The sequence below is a fragment of the Balaenoptera borealis genome (assembly GCF_965194805.1).
Source record: "Balaenoptera borealis genome assembly, chromosome: 1".
NCBI lineage: Eukaryota > Metazoa > Chordata > Mammalia > Artiodactyla > Balaenopteridae > Balaenoptera > Balaenoptera borealis.
Window position 1 is genome coordinate 22,749,403 of NC_138860.1, and position 25,461 is coordinate 22,774,863.

At 42.2% G+C, this 25,461-nt stretch overlaps 1 protein-coding gene across 6 annotated transcripts in view; it reads left to right on the forward strand.

The window, feature by feature from the left end:
* The window catches only part of CNIH3 (cornichon family AMPA receptor auxiliary protein 3), a 271,670-nt gene that overhangs the window by 95,764 nt on the left and 150,445 nt on the right, over nucleotides 1-25,461 (forward strand). For all 6 annotated transcript variants that reach the window (XM_082349981.1, XM_082349983.1, XM_082349976.1 and 3 more), the window contains 2 exons: nucleotides 14,912-15,157; nucleotides 15,615-15,743. In XM_082349981.1, coding sequence (XP_082206107.1) covers nucleotides 15,678-15,743 — 66 coding nt within the window. In that variant the 5' untranslated portion in view covers nucleotides 14,912-15,157; nucleotides 15,615-15,677. The remainder of the gene's footprint in view (nucleotides 1-14,911; nucleotides 15,158-15,614; nucleotides 15,744-25,461) is intronic.

Consider the following 25,461-nt stretch of genomic DNA (forward strand, 5'->3'; position numbering starts at 1 on the left):
ATGGGGCAGGGAGCCAGCTGTCAGCAGCCGGCCCATCCCCGGCCTTGATCCACTTGTCCAAGGATATGCCTGGTATGAAAGTCCCCCTTTCGAGCCTATTTGCATTTTGGTGGCACCTATTTTTATGTGAGAAGTAGCTGTCTCTGAATGCTAGGTTCTAATGCAGATTCTTTTAAAGCTCAAGGGTGATGGGGCAGAGATGGAGGGAGAGAAACCTAACAAAAATGGGACAGATAATGGTGGATTGTTAGCTTGGAGGCAAGGATTGCCAGAAGGATAATACTGACCAGGGGTGAGGTTAGAAAGAAACAAATCATGTGCTAAGGGAAAGAAGGTGAGGTGGATTCCAGTTAATGGAGAGAACGAGCTAGAGAAAGACATGGAAAGATGACCTGAATGCAATCCCGAGAGAAATCAGTGCAAGGGATTTCTGAGTGTGAGAAACGGAGAGAACAAAATAGTATCTTTCTTACCACGTTGTGGTGAAAAGCAAGTGAGTCAATGGATGGAAAGGTCCTCTTTAGCTATGAAGCACTGTATACATATACAGTGTATAACAACAATCACTATAATAACCATCTAGTTGAGCGTACAGGGAGTTGCCTTTACAATTTCAGCTAACCTGATGGATTGCATATGACTACTCATTGTCATTTTCACCTGTAATAAACAAAGGGGACTTCATTTCCTCAACTAAAGGTAGAGGACTTGGGTTATAAAGTAGGGCAGATCTAAGAACAGAAATCAGTCAATTGAGATGGAAAAGTTTGCAACTTCAGCTTTGTCAAACTCCTGGATTTGTTCCCTGTTTAATTCATCCTACGAGAGTCTCACTGACTTGGTAGTTTTCAGTACCTAAATGACTGGCCAAGAGGAGATGCTTCTGATTATCTCAGAGTATACAGAGGAGAGCCGGGGCCATACTTCCATTCCTAAGGAGAGACCTGTTTAATTTTTTTGGTGTGGCCATAGCAACAATAGGTAGCAATCTCAAAGAGCTTTCAACTGAGGGTATTTCAAATCCCATGCCTCCCTCTTCCCCCTTCTTAAGCTCCCAAGAAGAACATTCTCTGGCTCTTTAACTGCATCTTGGATGATGCCTTCTCTGTGATTTTTCCTGGTTCCTTCTTTGCTTACTCTTTAAATGTAGCTTCCGTCAAAGTTTTATCTTCCCATCTTTTCTCTTCTTGCTCAGCTTCCCTTTCTGAGGTGGTCTCACTTATATCCACTGCTGAATTTCTTAGGTGAATGCAAATTTCCAATGGTCTTCTGGATATCTTCACATGCTTTTCTCATCAGTAACTAAAAATGACCACATTTAATTTAACACCACACTTTCCACCATACTGCTTCTCTTGCCATATTTACCTATCATGACTCTTGGGACTTCTACCCTTGTTGTCACTTGGGCGGAAACCTCAGTCACCTTCCATTGCTTGTTCTTCCATTCTCTCTAGAATCCATTCTCTCTTGACACCCAAATAATCAATTGCCAAGTCCTGTCCTTTCTTCCCTTGAGCTTCCTTCCCAACCCAATATGCTGGTTCTGCTCTAATTTAAGTACTTACTAACCTTTCTCTGGATTATTTCAATCGCTTCTTGACATATCAAATTTCCAGCCCATTTTCTTCATTGTCACATGAGTCATCTTCCTATAAACGGGGCAGATAGTTCTACCCCCTCAATATCTTCAATGGCTCCTTCTTGTCCAAAGTATCTGGTTCAGTTCCTGGCTGTGGCTTTAAGGCCCTCCAGGATTGAGGCCCGACCTGCCTTTCCAGCTTCCTCACCCACTGTGCCTGTCTCTGCCCCTACACATGTCACACTGCACTCCTCACCCTTCCCTGAACTTGCCATGCAAACCTCTGTGTTTTTACTTATACTGTCTGTGGACTCTTCCTTGCTTCCATTCAAATCCAGGTCTCCACATAGCTTTCCCTGAGCCCCCTAGTTGGAATTAATCATTCCTGATTTCACCTTTCCCCAGTATTTTGCTTACTTCTCTTCTATACTTCTTCTTCTTTTTTTTTCTTTAAATGTATTTATTTATTTATTTTTGGCTGAGTTGGGTCTTTGTCGCTGCACGCGGGCTTTCTCTAGTTGCCGCCATGGGGGACTACTCTTTATTGCAGTGCACGGGCTTCTCATTTTGGTGGCTTCTCTTGTTGCAGAGCACGGGTTCTATGTGTGCAGGCTTCAGTAGTTGTGGCTTGCGGGCTTTAGAGCGTAGGCTCAGTAGTCGTGGCACACGGGCTTAGTTGCTCCATGACATGTGGGATCTTCCCGGACCAGGGCTCGAACCCGTGTCCCCTGCATTGGCAGGCAGATTCTTAACCACTGTGCCACCAGGGAAGCCCCTATACTTCTTCTTTTCACGTTGCTTTATATTATAGCTAGTTGCCTTCCCTCCAGATTGTATGCTTCTCAAGAGCAGCCACTGAATTTTATTCCATTCTGTATCCCTGTGACTCCATCCCACAGAGCTTCACACATAGTGGCCTCTCGATAAATGTTAGCAATTGAATGAATACTATTCAAATCCTACAATGTGGGTCATTGAGAGGCTGATTTTGAAGGCTGTATCATAGCTTCAGAATTCCTGATCTTTCTTTGCCCGAGCCAAAAGTTCAAAAGAAGATGGTTTAGTCACTGAAGAAGTAGCCTCTGGGAAGTCTGAAACGGAAACGCAGCTGTACTCCCATTTCATTTTGTTCCTGTGGTTTTTGTCTCACAGCCTTGACTTGAAATTTCAGTTGGAAACTTGAAATGCAATGAAAATAGTTTCTTCTGTGTCACCCAATAATAAGGCTATTGAAACCCTTCATTTTCACGTTAACATTTCTCTTGAAAATCAACTCTGCTACAAAGTGGGGCTAATTCAACTGCCACCCATGCGGATGTAGTTGTGAGGATGACTTTAAATGGGACATTTTTAGATTCTCCAATATGTCAACAAGTTAAGAGTTTCATTCATTTAAAAAATGTAAATAAATGCAGCTGCATCTGGCTATACAGACAATAAAAGTGAGATAGTGATGGTGCTAAAGCAAGTGGGAAGATGCTCTAAATTGAGAGAGACACCCAGCTTTGAGGCTAATTTAAGGAGCATTAATGAATATATTTAGAAAACTCATGCAGCAAAACTCATACCTCCAGCTCATGTTCTTTTCACTCTGTGAGCTAACGGAATTCATCATGACAGCTTAAGAACAACAAATAAAGAATGGGCTGCCTACCAAAACATCAAACGGTGAGAAAAGAAAGTCACGTTCATTAAACATGCATGTTGGAATTCTCCATTACTATACTTAAAATAATTATATAACTTCATATTTCCCATTAGAATCTTTTGTTGAGTTAAGCAGTGTTCAACTTTCAAAATCTAGATTTCCAGAAATCAACTTGAAATCTGTTTGTTTGAAGATATAGTGCATTTTCTCCTAAAATGCCATTATAAATGCAACTAGGTACCCAGGCTGGCCCACTGAAGCCATTTAAGCTTAGAATATTGATGCCATATTGTATATTTGCAAGGAAAATTAGTAAAACATATTTGCACTGCAATATTAGCATTTATGTAAGTAATTTAATCTCTCATCCTTGAAATTGATTAAGAAAGGTTTTCCTCTTTACTAAATGATAATGCCTGTGGAAAAACAGATTTCATTAAAGGAGGATGAAAATATAGATTGGTATTGTAGTGGAGAGTCTGAAGGGAAATTTGGGCTCTTTCCCAGGCTTTCTAATTTGATGCTATTGGTTCTTGATGACAGTATATTTCACTTCCAAATGTAGGGCCTTCCTTTTTCCTCGTATGAATGTATCACTAGCACTACTTTAAACTTATCATTCACGATGAGGGTCATTTTTCTTTGACTCACAAATGGAAGAAAAAGGGGACAAAAGGGAGGGACATTTTCCTGAGGTGACTGAACAAAAAATTACATGAGAGGAAAGAAGGAGAAGAGGCTCTTAACAAGAGTATGTGTGTATATGAAAAACAAATTTCCCATATCAGTAAATTGAGCTGAGTCAGCAAAAATGCAAGGGGTTTCCCCCCCCCCCCCCCCCCTTAAAGAAGAAAAGAGCTATTCATTAGATTTGATGGTTCCCTGCCATGCTATTACCTCCTGAAAGGCAGGGACAAGCACAGAAAGGACACAGCATGCCACTGGCTATTCTTTCGTGTGGTACATTCATACATCGGTTGTTTGTGACTTTGAGATTTACTGCTCTCTCTCACTAACAACTTTGGATTTTACAGTTGTGATTTATTTCTCTTTCATTTTCCATAGAGTAAACTACTGTATTCTCTTTTTAAAAAATTGTGTCTATCTCTCACTCTCCATAACCATTATTCTCAGATCCAACTTGCTACCACTGTTTAGATAATACTTTTATCAGACCTTTCTTCAGCCAAGAAGAATTCTGTGGCTTCCCATTTTCTTCACAAGTGGAAACTTTTCTGCCAGGTGTCCAGATTCTCCGTAATAGGGCCTCCCCCTTCGTAGCCAAGCCCACGCCTCCTCCACTTCCCATCAGATCTCTCTGCTGTGATTTGGCCAGAATCTTTCCCGTTCTTTGAAAATGCCGCAACCATTCCAGCTCCTATGTATAATCAGCTCATGTTTTCCTTCTTGCAATTCATACTTTTTCCTCCCCTGGCTATCTAAATTCCACCTACACGTAGGAAACAATGTTTGGGGGATCTAATTCTACTTATAATAATTTTAGGCACATGAGACCTTAGTAGTGATATTTGAACTACATGACCCAGCCTTCCAAGTTACCCTTGATTGGACTAAGAGAGTATATCTGACCCCAGATGAAATGGTCAGATTCTCTCTCCCGGGAGTTTGGAAATGAAACTGAAACCCAGTCTGAGTGTTTAGATCTGGAACATGTAAACTCAGGAGCTGAGGGTCAACCACATCCTCTTTTGTGGAAGAGAGACTATGGAAACCTAATGGTAGAAAGAGAGAATATGCAACACTTAGCGTTCTTGGTAGAAAACAACAGAAGCCAACTCTAGTTTACTTCAGCAGAAAATATTTATTTCAAGGATATTATGTAGCTCCTAGAATCAATGGGAAGGCTGGAGGGCCAGGTTTGGAAGATGGACAGGGACCAGGGGAGACGAGACAGTCAGAGACAGCCAAGGTGTCTGCCCAGAGACCATCTGGTTGGAATGCCACCCTAGGCTCCATGTCCTGTCTTGTCTCTTACAGGACAATATAGCAGCTGCAATGATCTTTCTAAAATTTAACTCAGATTATGACACTCTCCTGCTGTTGTATAATGAAGAATTTCTTTGATCTTTGTCCCAGGTTCCTGGCATGGAGCTTCTAAAAACCCTTAAAATTTCCCAAGTGATAGAAATGCTGTTGTTATTCATGGTGGGTCTTGATCATTTATGCTAATGAGTTGGCTCAGGTTGGGAGTCATTTGGACCGTGAAGCTCTGGACACCAAGGCTTAGATGAGCGTCTCTGGTTGGTAAACACGTCCAAGTGCTGGGAGGGTGACACATCCTGATTCCCTGGGGACGCTCCCAGACCACACTCTGTGTGTCTCTTCATTTGGCTGGTCCTGGTTTGTGTCTTTTATAATAAAACTTCAAGTGTAAGTCTAGTGCTTTCCTGATTTCTGTCAGTTGTTCTAGTGAATTATTGAACCTGAGGGAGTCACAGAAGCCCCTGAATTTTTAGCCAGTTATTCAGAAGTGTGGGTGGCCTCGGGTCCCTTGAACTTGTGGCTGGCATCTGAAGTAATGCCAGTCTTCTTAGGGGCTATGGTGTCTCTGCTGACCCTGGGGGTTGGTGTCAGAATTGTATTGCTGTATTCTACCTGCTTAGCACTTCCACATGACTTTTACTAAAGCAGAATAAAATAAATCTTCACTGTGGCCTTGCCAACCTTGACCCCTGCTGCCTCTCCAGCCGCGTCTCCTGCTACTTTCCTCCACATTCAGTGCACTCCAGCCACAATGGCCTTTTTTCTGTCCCTCATACACCCCAAGCTGGCTCCATTTCAGGGCCTTGCACATGCTGTTCCCTCTGCCTAGAAAGCCTTTCCTCCAGATCTTTGCCTGGACTTCTCTGAGGGTGAAAGTGCTGTTGGTCTTGTTCACCTCTGTACCCAAGACCTAGAACAGTGACTTGATTGGTTGATTGATTATAGACTCATAGGTCACATAAGAGATCCGGCGAATCTGTTCATTGTGATTTTGCTACCTACAGGATCAAATCTGAGGTCTAATGTTTTGGCTAGATTGGCTCTGTGGCTATAAGACAAGAGGTTCTCTTTTGCTGTTATAGAAACTTTATGGTTCTCTAACCTTGACATTAGCCGAGATAGTAAAGCCCTGAGCTTGTCAGCTTTTTCTTTTCTTCTGCGAACCCACCAGTGTGTTCAGAAGCAGCCAGCCCATCCAGAGCCTTTACGTTCATCATTCCCACCCAAATGGTCAATTATAGCCACGGGTCTCTGCAAGCCTAGCCTCCTATAAGCACTTCATCGCAAGCAGCCAGTGGTGATAATTAAAGTAACCGTTTGCCACTGTGTACCATGGAGACCAGTATTCCATTTCCCACTGGCATTGAGGTAATCACTGCATTCAAGCCAAGTCAGCTCAGATAACCAATCCAGGTTCCCATCTCTGAGTCAGTTTCCTGGGGCTATTTTAGGAGCTGAGCATGAGTTTAGCCGGGGGAAGCAAAAACTACTCTTTGTTTTTTAAATGGAGGGAATTTCACCCAGGAAATGGGTAACAAAGGCCTTGGAGCAGTGACAGAGCAAAAAAGGGGGAGGCTGCGTTGGTCATCTGAGGAAGGCACTCCACCTCTAGGGCTGGGTGCACAACGAGAACACGCTGTTACCCGAGCCCACGACCGCCCCGCTGCTGGGGCTGACACTCTGGAGCCGGCTGCCGGAGCAGGAACCCAGCAGCCCTCGCTCCCTCCTGCCACTGCTGCCGCCGCTACCGCTGTTGCTTTCATCACTGCTGTCACTGTTTCTGTTGCCCTTGCTGCCGCTGCCACCAGACCTTTCATCTGCTTTCCAGTCTCCTCCCAGTGATTCCCACTGGCAGAACCAGCTGGCAAGGGAGTCTGGAAAATGTAGCCTCAGGCTTCTGGTCCTGGAGGTGGAGAGGAAGTGGAACAGGGTGAGTGTTAGCTGAGAGACCACAGCTTCTACATGGCCCAAGCTCAAGGGTCACTCCCGGGCAAGCCTTCCTTGCCCACCCAGACCAGAGCAGACCAAGCTGCGCTCACTTGCGAAACTTTCTGGACGTAACCTTCATAGAATTTCCTATAGTTTGTTATTGTACATTATATTGCATATGTACATAGATGTGTATGTATATTTCATATTTGTATGTATTTATATCAGTGTCTGTTTTCCCTGATAGATGATTCTGGAAGGCAGGCCCTATGTAAGTTTTGCTCTCCAGTGTCTGCAGCGCCTACATATAATAGACACTCATAAACGTTTATGGAATAAATGAAGAGCTCCAAACACCCACACTTTACTGCTCATACTTCATCATTCTCTCTCCTCTAGTCTTAATTCAGTTCCATCCATCATAATATTTCAAACCCCACAGTGAACTGTGAGACGATTAGTAAGAAAGTTTGCTGTTTAGAAGGGTTTTTATCACCCTTTTTTTAAAAAAAATGCACATTTCACAACGATGTGACACTCCAGAGCATTTCAGTCCCTCCAGACTCCCTGCCACTCAGGGTCAACTTTCAAGTCTGTGTGTCCTTCCTCTTAGTCCAGCATCAGGCCTTGAAGACCTCAGGTGGCATTAAGTTTAGGGGCCAGGTTGGGAAACTAGGTGCTATCAGGGAGGGCATAACAGCAATAGATGTAAGAACAGACATCAGAAAGTCCCAGGCTGGGGGGAGAGGGGAACAGAGGAGGGTAAGGGCCCTGTGGCATTGGATGAAGGTATGAAGCAGGGAGCAATTTCCCCTGAATCAGCTTGAACAATGGGCCTCTGTAAGGCTAATATTTGGCTTCTACAACATGCATTAGTCTGCTAAGGCTGCCATACAAAGTACCATAGACTGAGTGGCTTAAAACAATAGAAACGTATTTTCCTACAATTCTGGAGGCTGAAGTCCAAGACCAGGGTGCCAGCAGGGTTGGTTTCTTCTGAGGCCTCTCTTCTTGGCTTGCAGATGGCCCCCTTCTCACTGTGTCCCCACATGGTCACCCCTTGGTCCATGTGTGCATATATCTGTGTCCAGATTTCCTCTTCTTAGAAGGAGACCAGCCATATTGAGTTAGGGCCCACCCATATGACCTCTTTTTAACTTAATTACCTCTTTAAAGATCCTCACTCTAGATACAGTCACATTCTGAGGTACTAGAGGTTAGGATTTCAACACATGAATTTTGGGGGAACACAATTCCGCCTATGACATCACACCACCAAGCTTTCCTTCCTTCTTGCATATTTGGATATCTCTTTTATGGAAGTTTTTCTCAGACTGAAAGCTCAATATATTCTTGTGCTTGGTATTCATTGAGTTTCTTGGGTCTGTGGGGTTTATGAAGTTTTCAACAAATTTGGAAAACATTTTAAAAATACTTTTTCTGTCCCTCCCTCTCCTCTATTTTTGGATTCTAGTTATTTGGCTGCTTGAAGTTGTACTACAGGTACTTCATGTTCATGAATCTTTTCTTCTGCAATTTCTAATTTACTGTAAATCCCATCCAGGGTATTTTTATTCTTCCAGTTTTATTAAGATATAATTGACATACAGTGCTTAAGTTTAAGGTGTACAACATAATGATATGATTTACATACATCATGAAGTGATGACCACAATAAGTTTAGTGAACATCTATCATCTCAAATAGAAACAAAATTAAAGAAACAGAAAAAAATTTTTTTTCTTGTGATGAGGACTCCTAGGATTTATACTCTTAACAACTTTCATATATAATATACCACAGTGTTAATTATATTTATCATGTTGTATGTTAACTCCCTAGTACTTATTTATCTTATAACTGTAAGTGTGTCCCTTTTGACTGCGTTTACCTAATTCTTTCTCCCCCCAACCCCTACCTCTGGTAACCATAAATCTGATCACTTTTTCTATGAGTTTGTTTATTTGTTTGTTTTTAAAGTATAATTGACCTACAACACTATGTTAGTTCCTGTTACACAACATAGTGATTTGATATTTCTATACATTTCAAACTGATCACCACAGTAAGTCTGGTTATAATATGTCGCCATACAAAGATATTACATAGGGACTTCCCTGGTGGTGCAGTGGTTAAGAATCTGCCTGCCAATGCAGGGGACAAGGGATCAATCCCTGGTCCGGGAAGATCCCACATGCTGCGGAGCAACTAAGCTTGTGCACCACAACTACTGAGCCCGTGAGCCACAACTACTGAGCCTGCCTGCCACAACTACTGAAACCTGCATGCCTAGAGCCCGTGCTCCGCAACAAGAGAAGCCACTGCAATGAGAAGCCCACGTGCCGTGACAAAGAGTAGCCCCCCCTCGCCGCAACTAGAGAAAGCCCACGCACAACAATGAAGACCCAACCCAGCCATAAAAAAAAAAAAAGAACCTGCTTATGCTTTAAAAAAAAAAAAAGATATTACATAGTTATTGACTATATTCCCCACAGTGTATATTTCATACTCGTGACTCATTTATTTTGTCATCTAGGGTATTTTTAATCTTAGACATTGTAATTTTCATGTATAGACATTCAATCTTTGTCTTCCATGTCTATATTTAACAAGCTTAAAATTCCCTTTAGTTTTTTGATCATATAAAATACACTTATAGCAAGTGTTTTGATATCCATGTTCACTAATTCTATCATCTTTGTCATTTCTGGATCAGTTTCAGTTGATTGATTTTTCTCCTTGTTATGGATTGTGTTTTCCTGCTTCTTTGCATGCCTGGTAATTTTTGACTGGATACCAGACACTGAATTTTGCCTTGTTGGGTCCTGGATACTTTCGTGTTTCCTTTAAATATTATTGAACTTTGTTTTGAGATGTGCTTTTAATATTTGTTAGGTGGGACCAGAGCAGCATTTAATCTAGGGATAATTTCCCCCCAGTACTGACACAAAACCCTTCTGTATACTGAGGCACTGTGAATCATGAGGGTTTTCACTCTGGCTGGTAAGAGCAGGAACTATTCCTGTCATTGTCTAGGGATTGGTCTTTCTAAGCCTTTTTTGTGATTCTTTTCCCAGTCTTAGTTTTTTCTCACACATGAGCTTATCAGTCCTCAGCTGAAGGTTGGAAGAGGACCCTCTGCAGGTCTCTTAAGCTCTCTTTTCTGTGCAGCTCTTTCATCTTTGGTACTTTGTCCTGTGGACACTAGCTACCTTGGCCTTCCTGTACGGCCATATTTGTGTCCTCAACTCAGGGAGACCATGGGGCTCTGCCTGGTTTTCCCTTTCTCCTTTCTGAGCCACAGCCTGGACACTCTCTTAAGACAATAAGGTGCGCCAATGTAGGACTCACGTTTGTTTTCTGTCTCTCAGGGATCACCGTCCTTAGTTGCCTGATGTCCAGTTTCTTGAAAACCATTTTATAAGATATATTTTGTCTGTTTTTTTCTGGTTGGTTCAAGCAGAAAAAAATAAATAAATCTGGTCTCTTTTACTCCATCTTAGCTGGAACTGGAAGTCAAATTATCTACAGTTACCTTTTTATCTTTAAGTAATATATTTAAACTTACATGTCCTAGTCTATCAACTCCAAAAATGAATCAGCATCTTAACTCTCCCAATGAAATGTGAAAACATTTGCATTCGCATAGCACCTCCCCCTTGTATCTCCTGTTTTTGGCACATTCTGAAATTTTTTCCCCCAATATATTATCATCAAATGATTATTATTTTAAAATTGTGTAGCTCTTCTTCCAAGATTTATAACGATTTCATCATGTTTTGTAACTGTATTTACCAGTTAAGATTCATTTCTATGTTTAACTGAATTCAGATCATTACTAGTTTTTTTTAATACTTTGGCTTCTCCCTGCATAAGTTCATTATTTTGACTGCAAAGTCCACTGTGGAAGGCAGAGTACTTGTGCCATTTACCTTGGTGAATTTGCACTTGCTTATATTTTTAGCTTTTAGGCTAAGCACACCTAGAATGGATCAGTCTCTCCAAGTGGACTCATATTGACCAATTTCATGAGAGATTCATAAGAAATCTAGTATGCTATTTTGTTCATTTAGAGTGAAAAATTTAACTCCTTTCAAGACCAAGATACTTACATTCTCTGGTCAGTGTATTGTGTCTCAATAGGGAAGTTTACGCAGCAGGTCAAATTTTTTCCAAAGCTTCTAGGTTCTTGTGTAATCACAGCAAGATAGTTGTGGGTGTGAGTTGCGCTTTTAAAATATTTAAAGACATCAGGTTCAGAGCACCTATCTCCACTGTAAATTTGTCCCCATGGCGTGTACACAGGATCTGTGAGCCAAGGCATCTCCTTTCCTGGATATCTTGGGTGAGTGCCCACAGTTACCTCTGACTTTTGTTTAGTCTGTTTCATTGCTAATTTGATGCCTTCCGTATTTATACCATTTTATCTGCTTCAACTTTGGATCTGTAACAATACCACAAGAATTTGCTTGTTTATACAGTGTTTGGTCCTAGCAATGCTTTATCTTTAAGATATTTTTTTGGTACATGTCAAATCTCATCCATTAAGAGCTGGGTGTTAGTTTTACTCTTTCAGTTTTGGAGGAACTTAGCAGTTGCCTCTCTGACAACGATCTCGTCTTTCTCAGAATGCCTGCCTGTTATTTGTTACTTGTTCCTGCCTTGTTCTGCTTGTTTCCTTTTGTAATAATGGTCTTATTGTTCCCAACTGTCCCTATCTTGAGAGATGTCCTATATGTATTTGAATTCTACTCGGTATTTAGCACAACATCTTATACAGAGAAGGTGTTCAATCGATACTTAGAAATTGGAATAAAAAGATAGATTCCCTGATCTCCTTCTGTTCTTTGCCATCTGAATGCCCAGATCTAGACTGATGCCACATGTGTTCTTAAAAAAAGGGGATTTGGAAACCTATTTGAGTCCACTTAACATTACAAGGCATGGGCGACCCAAGCCACAGGGGAAGATAGACGTGAGCGAGTGGGAAGGAAAGGGAGCTAGTGGCTCAAGAAGGAAAATACACATGAAAATGCCAAGACATGTAAATTGAGCATAAAAGTCCAAGTTGTGTGAGTAGATTAATTATGATGACTGCTCAGAGTATATCTGAGCAGCATTACTTAGTTATTGCCCATCCTAAATGCAGCCTAGAACGCAATTATTTCAGCTACAGTTTCTTGGTGGAGTGGAGTAACAGGCTTCTATTAGGGACTAATCAGTTCTGCCCACGTTCCTATATGAAACAGTGTTCAGATGAAACTCAAAGGATTCCAATGCCAAAGAACAGTGAGATAATGCCCACTGTGCATGGCAAAGAGACTGTAATCTCACCGGCCGTCAGTGAGGTCTGGCCTCAGGAATGCTGGCAGAGGGGGATGCGGGAGCATGGACACGCATCCTCATTCATCCACATCAGCTCTGGCCCTTCCCCTTGTTCACCTCTTTTCAAGGCTCTGCCCAGGGGTAATCACCTCCTGACTTACCTCTTCCACTCCAGGTGTGCTGGGTCAGGTGTGCTTGTTACGCATTCCGACACTACCCTGCGCTTCCTGATATTTTAGCCCTAAAACCACTGAACCATAATTGCCCATTTACTGCTTTGTCCCTCTCAGGGGTGGGACTGTGTCTTATTCGTCTCTGAATATAGTGCTGTTGGGCTGCACCCCACAGGCCTGCAAGCCTTGTAATTGCCCAGCTGCAGGACCAAAGGAAGAGCCTAGAGACAGCAACAGAGATATCAGTGTTTTATTGGATAGGGCATCTTTAAATGTCTGGAAGCAAGGTCCTGGAGCGACCGTGTATGGCAGACAGCAGGCAGGACCTGGTAGCAGTCTTGGCTACTTGGGGGTGGGGGGATGTGGTGGAGAAGGAGGCTACCAGTTATAGTGGGAATTGATGTCAGGTTGGCTCATCAGTTACCAGGGAAACCAGCAGAGGGGCACATCCCTCACTGCCCCTCGGGTTGATGACCTGGGCAGATGTTTTCCGTTTGATCGACTATTGTAGTGGAGCTGTTCTGATCTAAAGATTAGAACAATCACTAGCTGGGCTTGGGGTGGGGGGCAGGCATGTGGGCAGTTACTGATTAAGCTTTACGATTAGCAGGGAAGGTCAGTCATGTGAGTAGGGTGTAGGTGAAGCAGGGACTGGTCGGGCAGCGGATGTACAGAGACCAAGAGAACAGTCATCTTGAGTGGCCTGACCATACAAATGCTTAGCACATAGTGATGTTGAATGAGCGTTCAAGGTGTACCTGTAGGAAGATCATTCGGATTAGAGGAGGAGCCGGTGGCTGAGACATTAGCTCACCCAGTTGTTACAGGGCAGACACATCCTCGATGACAGAGATGCTGAGGCTTTTCCAGCCCACAAATATTACACGTCTGCAATGCACCGGTAAGTGGAGTACAGACTGTCCTGGGATCTGTACCATCTTAGATACTCAGCTGGAGAGAGATGTGAAAAGTGTGCTTGCTTTATGGGGACTCTCATGAGCTTATTTGGCCCTTCTAGCCAGGTGGGCCTCTAGCCCACCTAGTTGGCTTGTTTCCAGCCATCTTTGCCTGGTGATGCTTCTTAGCCTGTATGATGCAGATTGGGTTTCTTCTCCCCTGGCAAGAATTCCTTGCTGTTCACTCCCACAGCCAAATATGGTTGGGAGACCTCCAGTGCAGGATGGCCCCATTGTGAGTTAGTTCGGGGTTTGGGGGACCCAGCTCATTCACCAGGTTTTGCTCTCTTTAGCTTGTGGGCATCTCTCCAGGCTGTTAGTACCCTCTGCTCCCATCGTCCTCCCACCACAACCCCTGCCAAAAATCTGCTCCCCTCTCAAAGGTAGCATTGCTAATGATTGGATGTGCATTCTTTCAGTCCTTTTTCTATGCATTTACACATGTAACATACAATAATGGGGTTTGCATTTCTTTTCTTTCTTCTTTTTACAAATGAGTTCATACTACAAATCCTTTGGTTCTAGGTTTTTTTTTTCCTTCCTTCCTTCCTTCCTTCCTCCCTTCATCCCTCCCTTCCCTTCTTCTTTCCTTCCTTCCATCTTTTTCTTCTTTTCTTCTTCCACTTCTTTCCCTCCCTCCCTCCCCTCCTCCCTTCCTTCCTTGCTTCCTCTCTCTCTCTCTTCCTTTCCCTCCTAATAAAATGGATGTTTATAAAGAATTATCTTGATCTTCTAAGGGTCTATAAAATACTTAATTTGCATTCAAATAATTGATACCTCTGTAGGAAGCATCCATTTGCCACAGGTCAACTACGCAGTTTGTTGAGGATTAATTAATCATGTAGTTTTGCAAAATATCTCCTTTTTCTCTCGTAGGCATAAATAATCCACTGCAAGGGGGCCAGAAAACCATTTCAGAGACAACAGGGCAAGGGACTCCATTGTGAAAGTCCTGTTTGTGCCCTGGATTTCTAGCTGTCTGCTCAATTCCTATCTGTCCCCTGGCCCTGAACACCCACTAGTGTTCTGCCTGGAAACATGCCCTGACCTTGTCTGGGAGAAACGTGGTTGAAGAAGTGTCTCTGCCTGCTTTTGTGCACACTCACCTTGGAACAACATGAAAATGAGTAAACACTGGGATGGGGTTCTCATGGCAGATCCACATTTCTGTGAATAAATAACATTTAGTCAACATTTACTATATGCCAGGCAGTTATAAGTGCTTTACATGTATTAATGCAGTTAATTCTCCCAATCTTTTAAAGTGGGTTCTATCATGCTCCTTGTTTTACAGATGAGGAAAATGAGGCTCAGAGAGGTTGAACCACTTCCCCCAGGACACGCAGTGAAGTATGAAGCAAAGATTTGAACCAGAGCAGTCTGACTCCAGATCCTGTGCTCATAATCATGGAAAGTGTTGCCTCCAAATGTAATTATGGTTTAATGAAGACCGACAACATTTCAGTCATTGTATGAAGAACTTGGATTCGGTGATGCCTTTAATGGTCCTTCTTTGCAGATTCAGGACAACACTGGCCAGGTCTGTTTAAAGATCCTAGGAACTCTTTCCTTTGGAGGCTCTATCCTATATCATTTAAAAAAATAAAATGCTACACGAAATGTAATTTTTTTTTGTCTGTAAATACTTGGAAGACCTTTAAGAAATAATTTTGCCTTTGAAGTAATCAGGCTATGAACAATTTACTTAATTCACAATTGGCTATGATTTCTCATTCATACTTAGAATTCTTGTGAAGAAAGAAAGCCTAACCTATAGATCGTTTTTAAGTGTAATGAAATTTTTATGAATATTAATTTAATAAATGAAGTTGACATAATATTACACTTTTTAGGCATTTAATTAAATATTTATTGATTGTGGTCTTCCAGTGTTCTTTTCATAGTTTTGAGTGAGATATGTGTGTGTGTGTGTGTGTGTGTGTGTGTGTGTATATGTATGTATATATATAGTTTCTTTTTTTTTTTTTTTTTTACAGTCCTAGACCTTTCCTTTGCCCTTGAATGGACTTGTAGACCCAGCACTGTGGCTAAGGGGCCTAATGAACATTTCCATTCATCCATGTTCCTGGCCATACTCCACATCTGCTTGTTCCCTACAGCTGACCGTAAGTAGGCAGAATAACTGACCCCCAACTCCAGGTGGTTGGCTCTAAGGCCCCTCCTGCCCCAGATGCGTACCTCATTGGCTGCTGGTGGTGTTTTACAGGGACTCAGCTGAGACTGATAGGAAGAGTGGATGTACCTTACAGCAGGCACAGTATGTTGATGTTGTCACAAAGTGCTCCTTCATTCAATTCTTCCAGTTCGTTGCCTGCAGTCATGGGGCATTCACTTTCTTTCCTGGAATCATGAAGGGAGAAACTGCCATGCCTATAGCTAGGTTCTTCTGTCTTTTTGTATCACTTGCTCTTAGCTTTGTAATGGTGCCTCTCTGCTTTACTGTGTATTCTATCTGGTAATCTGGAATAGCACAGTGGCTACAAACTGGCTTTGGGAATCAGACATCCTAATCATTATGGCCCACTTTGTAAACGGTCACAGGGGTGAGATGTGGGGGGTGGGGGGAGACTGTGAAAGGAGCTGAGGAAGGCCCAAGAACAACTTTTCTTACTTCACATTTTCATTTCAACCCAATGCTGCAATTTCTGAAAAATGGAAGTATCATTTTCAGCTTTTAAAGTCAGTTAATTACACTGCTGTGAACTAGTCAAGTAATTAATAAATGTTAACATTTGCATGTCATTTTAATTAAGAAATAAATGTCTTTGAATGAAAAAGTGCCTGCAAGCTTATCCATTAATTATCAGAGTACTGAAAGTACCCTTTGCAAGGTGGCTCCAAAAGTACCTTGGGAAAATGAGCCATCAGTCACTTTTTGCTTGTACGAGTCACGGTGTTGTCCTTCCTTGCATTTCAAACCGCCAGCCAGGTGAAGAGAGGGATCCCTTATCTGATAGGAGGAGAGGCAGAATCACCTCGACTCTCTCTATATAGTTGGGGCGCTAGGCAGACAGTTGGTCTTCTATGCAGTTTTGCTTCCATGGATGTTTCTGTTAATAACACCTTCTGTTTTCTACTTCTTTTATTAAAAAAGGGGTGGGGGGGAACAATGCTTTGTCATCTCATGAAATTAACTTCTTTGTGATTGGTCTTCTACTTCTTACGCTTTGTTAGGGTTTTCACACAGTCCCTGCCAGATAATCAGGTTTACGCTTTCAGGGGCAGGAGCTAGGCCTATCTATATTGCTCCTCTTTTGCAAAATTTTCTTATTTTTTACTGTAAAAGAAACATTTTTTAAAGCTATGAAATATAACACAATTAAGAAAAATGCATGAAAGATAATAATAAGGTTTTAAAAGTTATTATACAGCAAATACTCAGGTCAAAAGTAGAGCATTGCTAGCACTGCAAAACCTCATGCATACCTCTTCCTATTACCACCCCCCCAACCTCCCTGAAGGTAACCACCATCTTGACTTTGATGGTTATCGTGTCTTTGCTTTTTTTTTTTCTTTCAGTAGTTTTACCACCTAAGTATGAATCCCTAAACACCAAATTTTAGTTTCACTTGTTTTTGAATTTGTATAATCCTGGAGTAGGTTTCACTCTGCATTGTATTTGAGCAATTCATCCATATTGTCAGGAGTAGCTCTGATCTATTAATTTTCACTATGGTATGCCGTGGAATGAATAGACCACAATTTATTTATCCATTTTACTCATGGTGGACATTTGCCTCATGATAATGATGCTGCCATGATCATTCTTGTACATGTCTTTTGGTGTGCATTTTATGCATATGTAATGCCACTTCTAGGTACTTCCAGACCGACAAGTGGAATTTTTGGGTCACAGGGTGAGCTTAGTAGTCTCTATTGCAAACAGTTTTCCAAAGTGACTGAACCATTTTATACACCCTTCCCAGTAACACCTGGGAACTTCTGTTGTTCCACAATCTCTCCTGCACTTGGCGTTATTAGTCTTTTTAGTTTTAAGTGTTCAGGTGAGTGTTTAGTGATATCTCATTGTGGTTTTAATGTATATTCCCCTTGTGATTAATGATATTAGGAATCTGTTCATAAATTTATTGGCTATTGGGATATCCTCTTTTGTAACACCTGTTCAAGTCTTTGGCCATTTTTTTCTACTGGGTTCTCTGTTGCTTTTTTTTTTTTTTTTTTATAAATTTATTTATTTATTTATATTTATTTTTGGCTGTGTTGGGTCTTCGTTTCTGTGCGGGGGCTTCCTCCAGTTGCAGAGAGCGGGGGCCACTCTTCATCGCAGTGCGCGGGCCTCTCACTGTCGCGGCCTCTCTTGTTGCGGAGCACAGGCTCCAGACGCGCAGGCTCAGTAGTTGTGGCTCACGGGCTTAGTCGCTCCGCGGCATGTGGGATCTTCCCAGACCAGAGCTCGAACCCGTGTCCCCTGCATTGGCAGGCAGATTCTTAACCACTGTGCCACCAGGGAAGCCCTCTCTGTTGCTTTTTTAAAATTTTCATTGACTTTAGTAGTTTTATTTATAGTCTGGTTATGAGCCCCTTATCAGTTACACGTGTTAAAGCTACCTTCTCCTGCTCTGGTTTGTCTTTTCATTCTCTTCTGCCTTCCAAAACAGAAGTTCTTAATGTTGATAAATAAAGGTTCTTAATTTTAATGTATTCAAATTAATCCTTTTCCTATATAGTTTGTATGTTTCCTTTCTTGGTCATAAATGCATTCTCTTGTATTATTTTTTAAAAGCTTAAATTTTTTTTGTCTTTCACATTTTTGGTTTTTTTTTTTCATTCACATTTAGGTCTAAAATCCACCCAGAATTAATTTTTGTGAATGGTGTCAGAGGAACTTTCATTTTTTTCCTTATGTATATCCAACTGACCCAGTACCTTTATTGAGAAGACTCTCTTTCTCGCTTTGCTATTTATGCTGAGGTCACGCTTCTCTTCAGCTGACTTCTGTCAGTGACTGAGCACGGAGAGGGTACTAAAGCCTCATTTCTGTCCCATGTGGGGTTCTGCTAATGGGGACCTTTGCTTGGAGGCTACCCATTGGTCAACTGAGATTTTCTCAGGGCTGCACTGTGGTCAGAGGTTCTTGCTACCCCGTCTTCCTTCCACCTCTCACAGGTGTCAGACCTGCACAGTGGTCCAAAGGCTCTCCCTCCTCCGCCACTCCCTCCCTCTTTATCCTTCACATGCAACTCCCCACTGGCCCTCTCTCCAGTCAATTATCTTGCATGTCTAATTCTGTTTTGACATCTGTTTCTTGGAGGACCTGAAATGACACAGAGTGGGCAGATCCTAGAGTGAGAGGGAGTCATACTTTAGTGTCAAGATGACAAGAAGCTGGGCTGAGTTCAGGGCAAAAGAGAGCAGATGAAGAGACTGAGTTGAAGGATTTTCTGAAAAAAGAGTGAATGGAAACTGTGCCAACAATGTGGAGGGCAAGGGAGGGGGTGGAGCTGAAGATGACTAAGACTGAGACTAAAGCATTGTGTCATGGAGGTGGAGCTTATTTGAGGGAACCATCCATGACATTAGCTCCATGCTAATGAAGGGATTTTTTTGTGATTAAAAAAATTAATAGCAGTGTTAAATTACATTTGTATTGAGTTTAACTGTGTATACTGAGTGCATTTGCACTTTATCTCATTTACTCTTTAACAATAGGAGAGAAGGGGGAAACAAGTAAGGGAGGTCCTATTTGTCTCCCGTTTCCTGTGGTCTTTACTGTCAGTCCTCCTGATCCAGACTCTTTCTTCACTTCTTTTTCCAACGGCTGAAGATTCAATTGAAGAAATTGATCAGGTTGGGCCATTTCTAGTCCAGGTAAAAGGTCAAGGTAGTGTTAGCTCATGGTTAACATGTGGGAGAGATCTTAACGCCATGTGGTGGTTGGAGATGGGGGTGGAGGGTCTGAGATATACATTGATTTGGCCGGGAGACCCCATATTTCATAATACTCAGGGATGGTGACTTCACACAGGAAGGTGAAATGCTGGTTTTTAGGGGTCATTGTCAAGAAGGGGAGAGAGACATGATGGAAAGTGGCAAGTGTCAATGAGGAGGAAAGACCATTATGAGTGGATTGGCAGAAGGACAATAATGTATTAAAACATTTAGATAGGGTTGCACAGTGTGTGTGTGTGTGTGTGTGTGTGTGTGTGTTTGTGTGTGTGTGTGTGTGTGTCTGTGTCTGTGTGTGTGTGTTCTAGCTTCAGGTAGGATAATGAAAAAAAGAATTAGGTGGAGAGAAGAGAAGCATGAAAGACGTGTGGAATCAGAAAGATTCCAAAGAACTCTAAGATCCTTCAGACTGGCAGTCGTTGACGTAGCCTCAGTCAGCTACTCCATCTTAAGCAACTCCTGCGGCTGCTAGACCCTACCGGTAATACGGAGGCTGTCTCTGGGAAGAAAGCTAGACTTTGAGTTTCCTTTCCATTCTAGGATTGGACAGACAGGTATTTATTTAAAAGTGCCAGATGGTCCAAGGGAGTTTCTAACTTTATACTGTTGGGTACCAGGTTTCAATCTAAATTTGAGCTCTGGTTTTCTGCTTTCCTGTTGGCCCTGGATTGAGAATAGCCTCTCATTTACCAGCCATCTGGTCCCTCCAAGTCTCTCCTGCTGAGTGATGTCTCCAAATATCTTCCCAGAGAGAGGACAGAATCTCCAACAAAATCTGTAAGGTAAATACGTGTTTTTTTCCACAAGGGGATCCTGGGGAGGAATAGGTCCCCACGTTGAAAGGGTCCTTGTGACGTGAATCATGTTGATGTTTGATTCGATAGGGTGGGCTCCTTTGAGCAGTCACGTGTTGAGGTGTGCCCTATGTGGGTTTGTCCATTTCTGTGCTTCTAGATCTTCGGTTTCCTGAAAGTTCCTTTTCCAAACCAGCAGGCTCTGGTGCTAATTATCCGTCATATAGCATCAATAAACATTTTTTATAAATGCCTGCTACATGCAAGGCACTGGTGGCAAAAAGGGGTAGAAGAAACAGTCACACCGGCGTTTGGAACATATCATTTGTTTTCTAAGATGACAAAAAGAGAGAGCAATTTAGCTTTAACCATAACAATAATTATTTTTAGGAAAATAATCCATTATTATCTCCATCAGGACCACGTCTGGATAGAAGAGGTAAGGCTGTCACCAGGGCTTGTAGAGACCTTGAGACAAATCACACAATTAATTTTCTCTGCTTTCCACTCTCAACCCCTGGCCCTAACAACCCAGCATTTTTATCCTGGTGAGATCAGGTCAAAATGAATGTCAAGGGCTAATTGGAAGAGGATGAGGAGTCAAAAAATGGACGCATGGGACTGGAGGGGCTGAATAGAATTGAATGGAGGCGTTAGCACTTGGTTTGCTATGGGAAGTCTGGACTTTAGAGGCTGTGGGTGGAGGTGTGAGCCTCAGGCCCTTTCTTCTACGCACCAGATGGCAGAGCTACCTCACTGCACTCTGCCTGCTGCCTGGTCCATGCACCTGGGTGGCGCTGGCCTGCTCTGTCTCACACCAGGATGCGTCTCTCTGCCAGGAGGAGTAATTATAGTTGAAACAAATGTATCGCACTACCTGGATGGATACAGCTCAATTGACTCCTGACAGGTCTCTGGCTAAGAGAGCCTGCAGCAGCTGCGGTACCAGAAGAGCTGGTGGGGAGCGGGGATGGGGGGGTGGGATAGTTTAGGACTAAGCATGTGATGGGCAGACATCGCCCCACTTCCTAGTCCTCTTCAGTCTCACCTTACAAATGCCCCTAAGGCTGTGTGTGAGCAGATCTCGAAATGAAAAAAGTCCAGTTTCTTCAATTCGGCAGAGGTGTTCTCAATACCAACAGGCAGGCTGTCAAACTCTTACCCGTTTCCCAACATAGACTTTGAATGCTTGGAGGCTTCTCTTGAAATACAGCAGGGGAGTTTCCAGGAGTCGTAGACCTGAGTGTGTGTATGGGAAGGTCCACACTGCAAATGTTTTTTTCTTGCAGAAATTTTCAACCAGTCTTGTAATTGTGGTTTCAGTGTGTATGGTCCAACTGCATTCCCTGAGTCACTGTCATGTCCCAGCCAGACCTCCCGACCTGCATCTTACCTGCAGCCAAGTGTGTTATTGTTGCCAGAGTGCCGTAGAGGTGAGGTGTATGGATCATGCCATCTGCTCTTAAGGGCTAAGGCTGTACATTTCCTGGGCTTGTCCAGTGGGCCTTACCCCAGGGAGAGCGTGAACCTAGCTCTGCCCTTCTTGTATTCTTTGCTCCAGGCCCTCTAATCTATTCAGTGAGCCTTCTGGATACTCTGCTTGCTTCCGAAGTCTCCACACCCGCAGCCCCCCCAGCTTGGGGCTTTCTCCCCTTGCTTCTCACCGGGCCCCCACCCCACTGTGTCAGGCTAACTCGTGCTCCTCTTTAGAGCCCAAGGTTAGTGTTGATTCCCCTGGAAAGGCGCAGCCTGCAAGCCTGGGGCCGTGTGCTCCCACGGCAGCCCCTGCTTCTCCTCTTACGCCGTTTATTACTCATTTCTCCTCTCTTTCTCCCGCTAAGCTGTGTTCTCCACGAGGCAGGACTGTGCTGAAGTTTCCGAGCACAAAGCCTGGCATGCACTAGGCTCTCAGGGATGAAGCGAAGGGACGAACCGTCTTGGTTGTCATCTGCTTCCCTCACCCAGCTGACGTCTGGCCAGCTCCCCTTCCTTTCTTCCTCTCGCTGGTTCACTCACCCCCTCTTCCAGACCGCCAGTGAAAACACAGTCCTGGCCTGGCTTGGTTTTTTTGTTCCTCCTGATTTTCATTAACTTAGAAATCCTATTGCTGGTCTCTATGTCATACCTGGATGCCATTTGTCTGAAGTCTGTTTGGATGAAATAATGAAACCTTGTTTATGTTGTTTGTTTGTTCGTTTGTTTTTCCAAGCTGCTTCAAGGTTACAGAAGGAGAAAAGCAAAACTGTGGGGAGAAGACCAATGTCAGAGGCTTTATTACTAAAATGTTGCTATTACCTGCAGCTCTCTTTGGTCTGGGGCTCTTTTGCATGACAGATATTTTCAAAATGATTTAGGGATTTAAAACATGTGAGCCGCAGTATAATCCAAGAGCAGGCATGGCGCAAGCCTTTAGCTTTTCTCCTTTCCTGCCTGTTACGTACCGTGTAGCGATGTGGAGGGCCAGGTTGAGACAGTGCACTGGCTTGCGGGCACCCACTGTGCCTCGATTTTCATTTATTCCACCACTGGGCTGTGGCTTCTCTCATAATGATTTCACAAAAGGACTATTTTCTAGTCACAAAGAGATCTAAAGAGATGGGAGAAAGGATGAAACACTTTTAGATGTTTATTTTCAGTAAAATTGGAACAAATAACGAGATTGTAAGATGGGGGACCGGGAGTGGGAAGGCTTGTTTGTTCCTGTCTTTGAATAGATCTGGAATCTGATCCTGTAGTCTTCTTCAATCTACCAACAAGTACTGGAGTTGCGAGAAAGCCGCTATTTAGTTTTGTTCAAATTTGTTCTCAAATATTTACAGTGAAACAAGAATTAGAAGAATGGGCACCTAGCATATGCCAGCCACTGTGCTGTGTTATTTTACTGAGTCATCGTCTCATTTAATTGTTCTGCTTAAATACTGAGTAGCTTCAAAGAGTATTCATAAAATACATGTTATGTGTAAAGAACTATAGTAGAGCGAACACCTGTGTTCAGCTTTACCTTTGAAATCCCCTGTGTGCTCCCCCTGGAAGCGTCCTCCTCCGTCCCCAGATGTAGCCATTCTCCTTTTAACTTTTGCCAGTCTGGTAGGTGTGAAATGGTATCTCGTTGTGGTTTTAATTTTGTTTTTCCCTGATTACGAATGAGGTTGAGCACATTTTCATTTGGCTATGGCTATTTATATTTCTTCTTCTGCGAAGAGCTAGTTCAGATCTTTTGCCAACCCTTTTCTATTGGGATCTGTATCTTTTCATTATAGATTTGTAGGAATTCTTTGCATATTTTAGGTACTACCTGCTATAGACTGAATGTTTGTGTCCCTTCAAAATTCAGAGGTTGAAACCTAATCCCCAGTGTGATGGTGATCGGAGGTGGGGCCTTTGGGAGGTGATTAGGTCATGAGGGTGGAACCCTCATGAACGGGATTAAAAAGAGGTCAGAGAGAGCCCCTGTCCTTTACATCATGTGAGGATACAGGGAAACAATGGCTGTCTAGGACTAGGAAGTAGACTCCTACCAGACACTGAGTCTACAGGGACCTTAGTCTTGGACTTTTCAGACTCAAGAACTGTGAGAAATAAATTTCTATTTTTTATAAGCCACCCAGTCTGTGGTATTTTGTTACACAGCCTGAATGGACCAAGACACTACCTCAACTATGTGTTGCAACTAGTAGCTTCTCTTTTCATTTTCTTTACATTGTCTTTTGGTGAACAGGCATTCTTAATTTTAGCTTAGTCCAATTTACCGAACTTTCCCTTATATGCTTTATGCTTTTTGTGCCATTTCTGTGCAATCAAGTTTATGAACATATGGCCTGTATTGTCTTCTAAAAATTTCATAGTTTGGCCTTTCACATTTAAGTCTCTAGTCTACCTGGAATTGATTTTTTTAAAAAATTGAGATATAGTTGATTTACAATATTATATGTTTCAAGTGTACAACACAGTGATTCACAATTTTTAAAGGTTACATTCCATTTATAGTTATCATAAAATATTGGCTATATTCCCTGAATTGTACAATATATCCTTGTAGCTTATTTATTTTATACATAGTAGTCTGTATCTCTTAATCCCCTACCCCTATCTTGCCCCTTTCCACTTCCCTCTCCCTTCTGGTAACCACTAGTTTGTTCTCTTTGTCTGTGAGTCTGTTTCTTTTTTGTTATATTCACTAGTTTATTGTGTTTTTTAAGATTCCACATGTAAGTGATCACATACAGTATTTGTCTTTCTCTGTCTGACTTATTTCATTAAGCATAATACCCTACAAGTCCAAGTCCATCCATGTTGTTGAAAATGGCAAAATTTCATTTTTTAAGTGAAATATCTTAATTAGAAAGTATTTGTAAATTATTGCAAATAGAGATCCTGAAGCTGTTGCTTCAGTGAATAAATCATCATTTTCAAAACAGTACATCACATAATTTCATTCTTTTTTATGGCTGAGTAGTATTCCATTGTATATATACATACATATATATATATATATATACACATCACATCTTCTTTATCCATTGGAATTGATTTTTGTGTTTGGTGTGAAATAGGGCAATATTTCTTTCTTTCTTTTCCCATGGAGATAGACAGTAGTCCCTGTAACCATGAATTTCCTCACTGATAAGCAATGGCAGCCTTGTCATAAGTTTATATATATACATCTGGCTCTGTTTTTGGAACTTCTATTTTATTTCATTGTTCAGTTTGTAACCCCTGTGTCTCCATTATCTCATTCCTAGAGCTTTAAAATAATTCTTGATATTTGATAGGGCAAGATCCATTTTCTTGTTCTTCTTCAAGTGTGTCTTGGCTAGTCTTGGTCCTTTACTTTTCTAGAAACTTCAGGATTAGCCTGTCAAATTCCACAAAAAACTCTGATATAACTGAATTTTTATAGAAATCCTGTGAGGGAAGTATTCTACCTACTCACAGGCGGGGAACTGAAGATTGAAGAGTTCAAGTAACTTGTCCAAGATCACTTAAATAAGGTACAAACTAGGTATTGCAATACTGGCCAGTTGAATATTAACCAACATAAAGTTTAAAAAATTTTTTTTCAATGTCCCTTATTGAAGCAAAAATTTTAACTCCTCTAAAATTTATAACATGGTTAATAGTG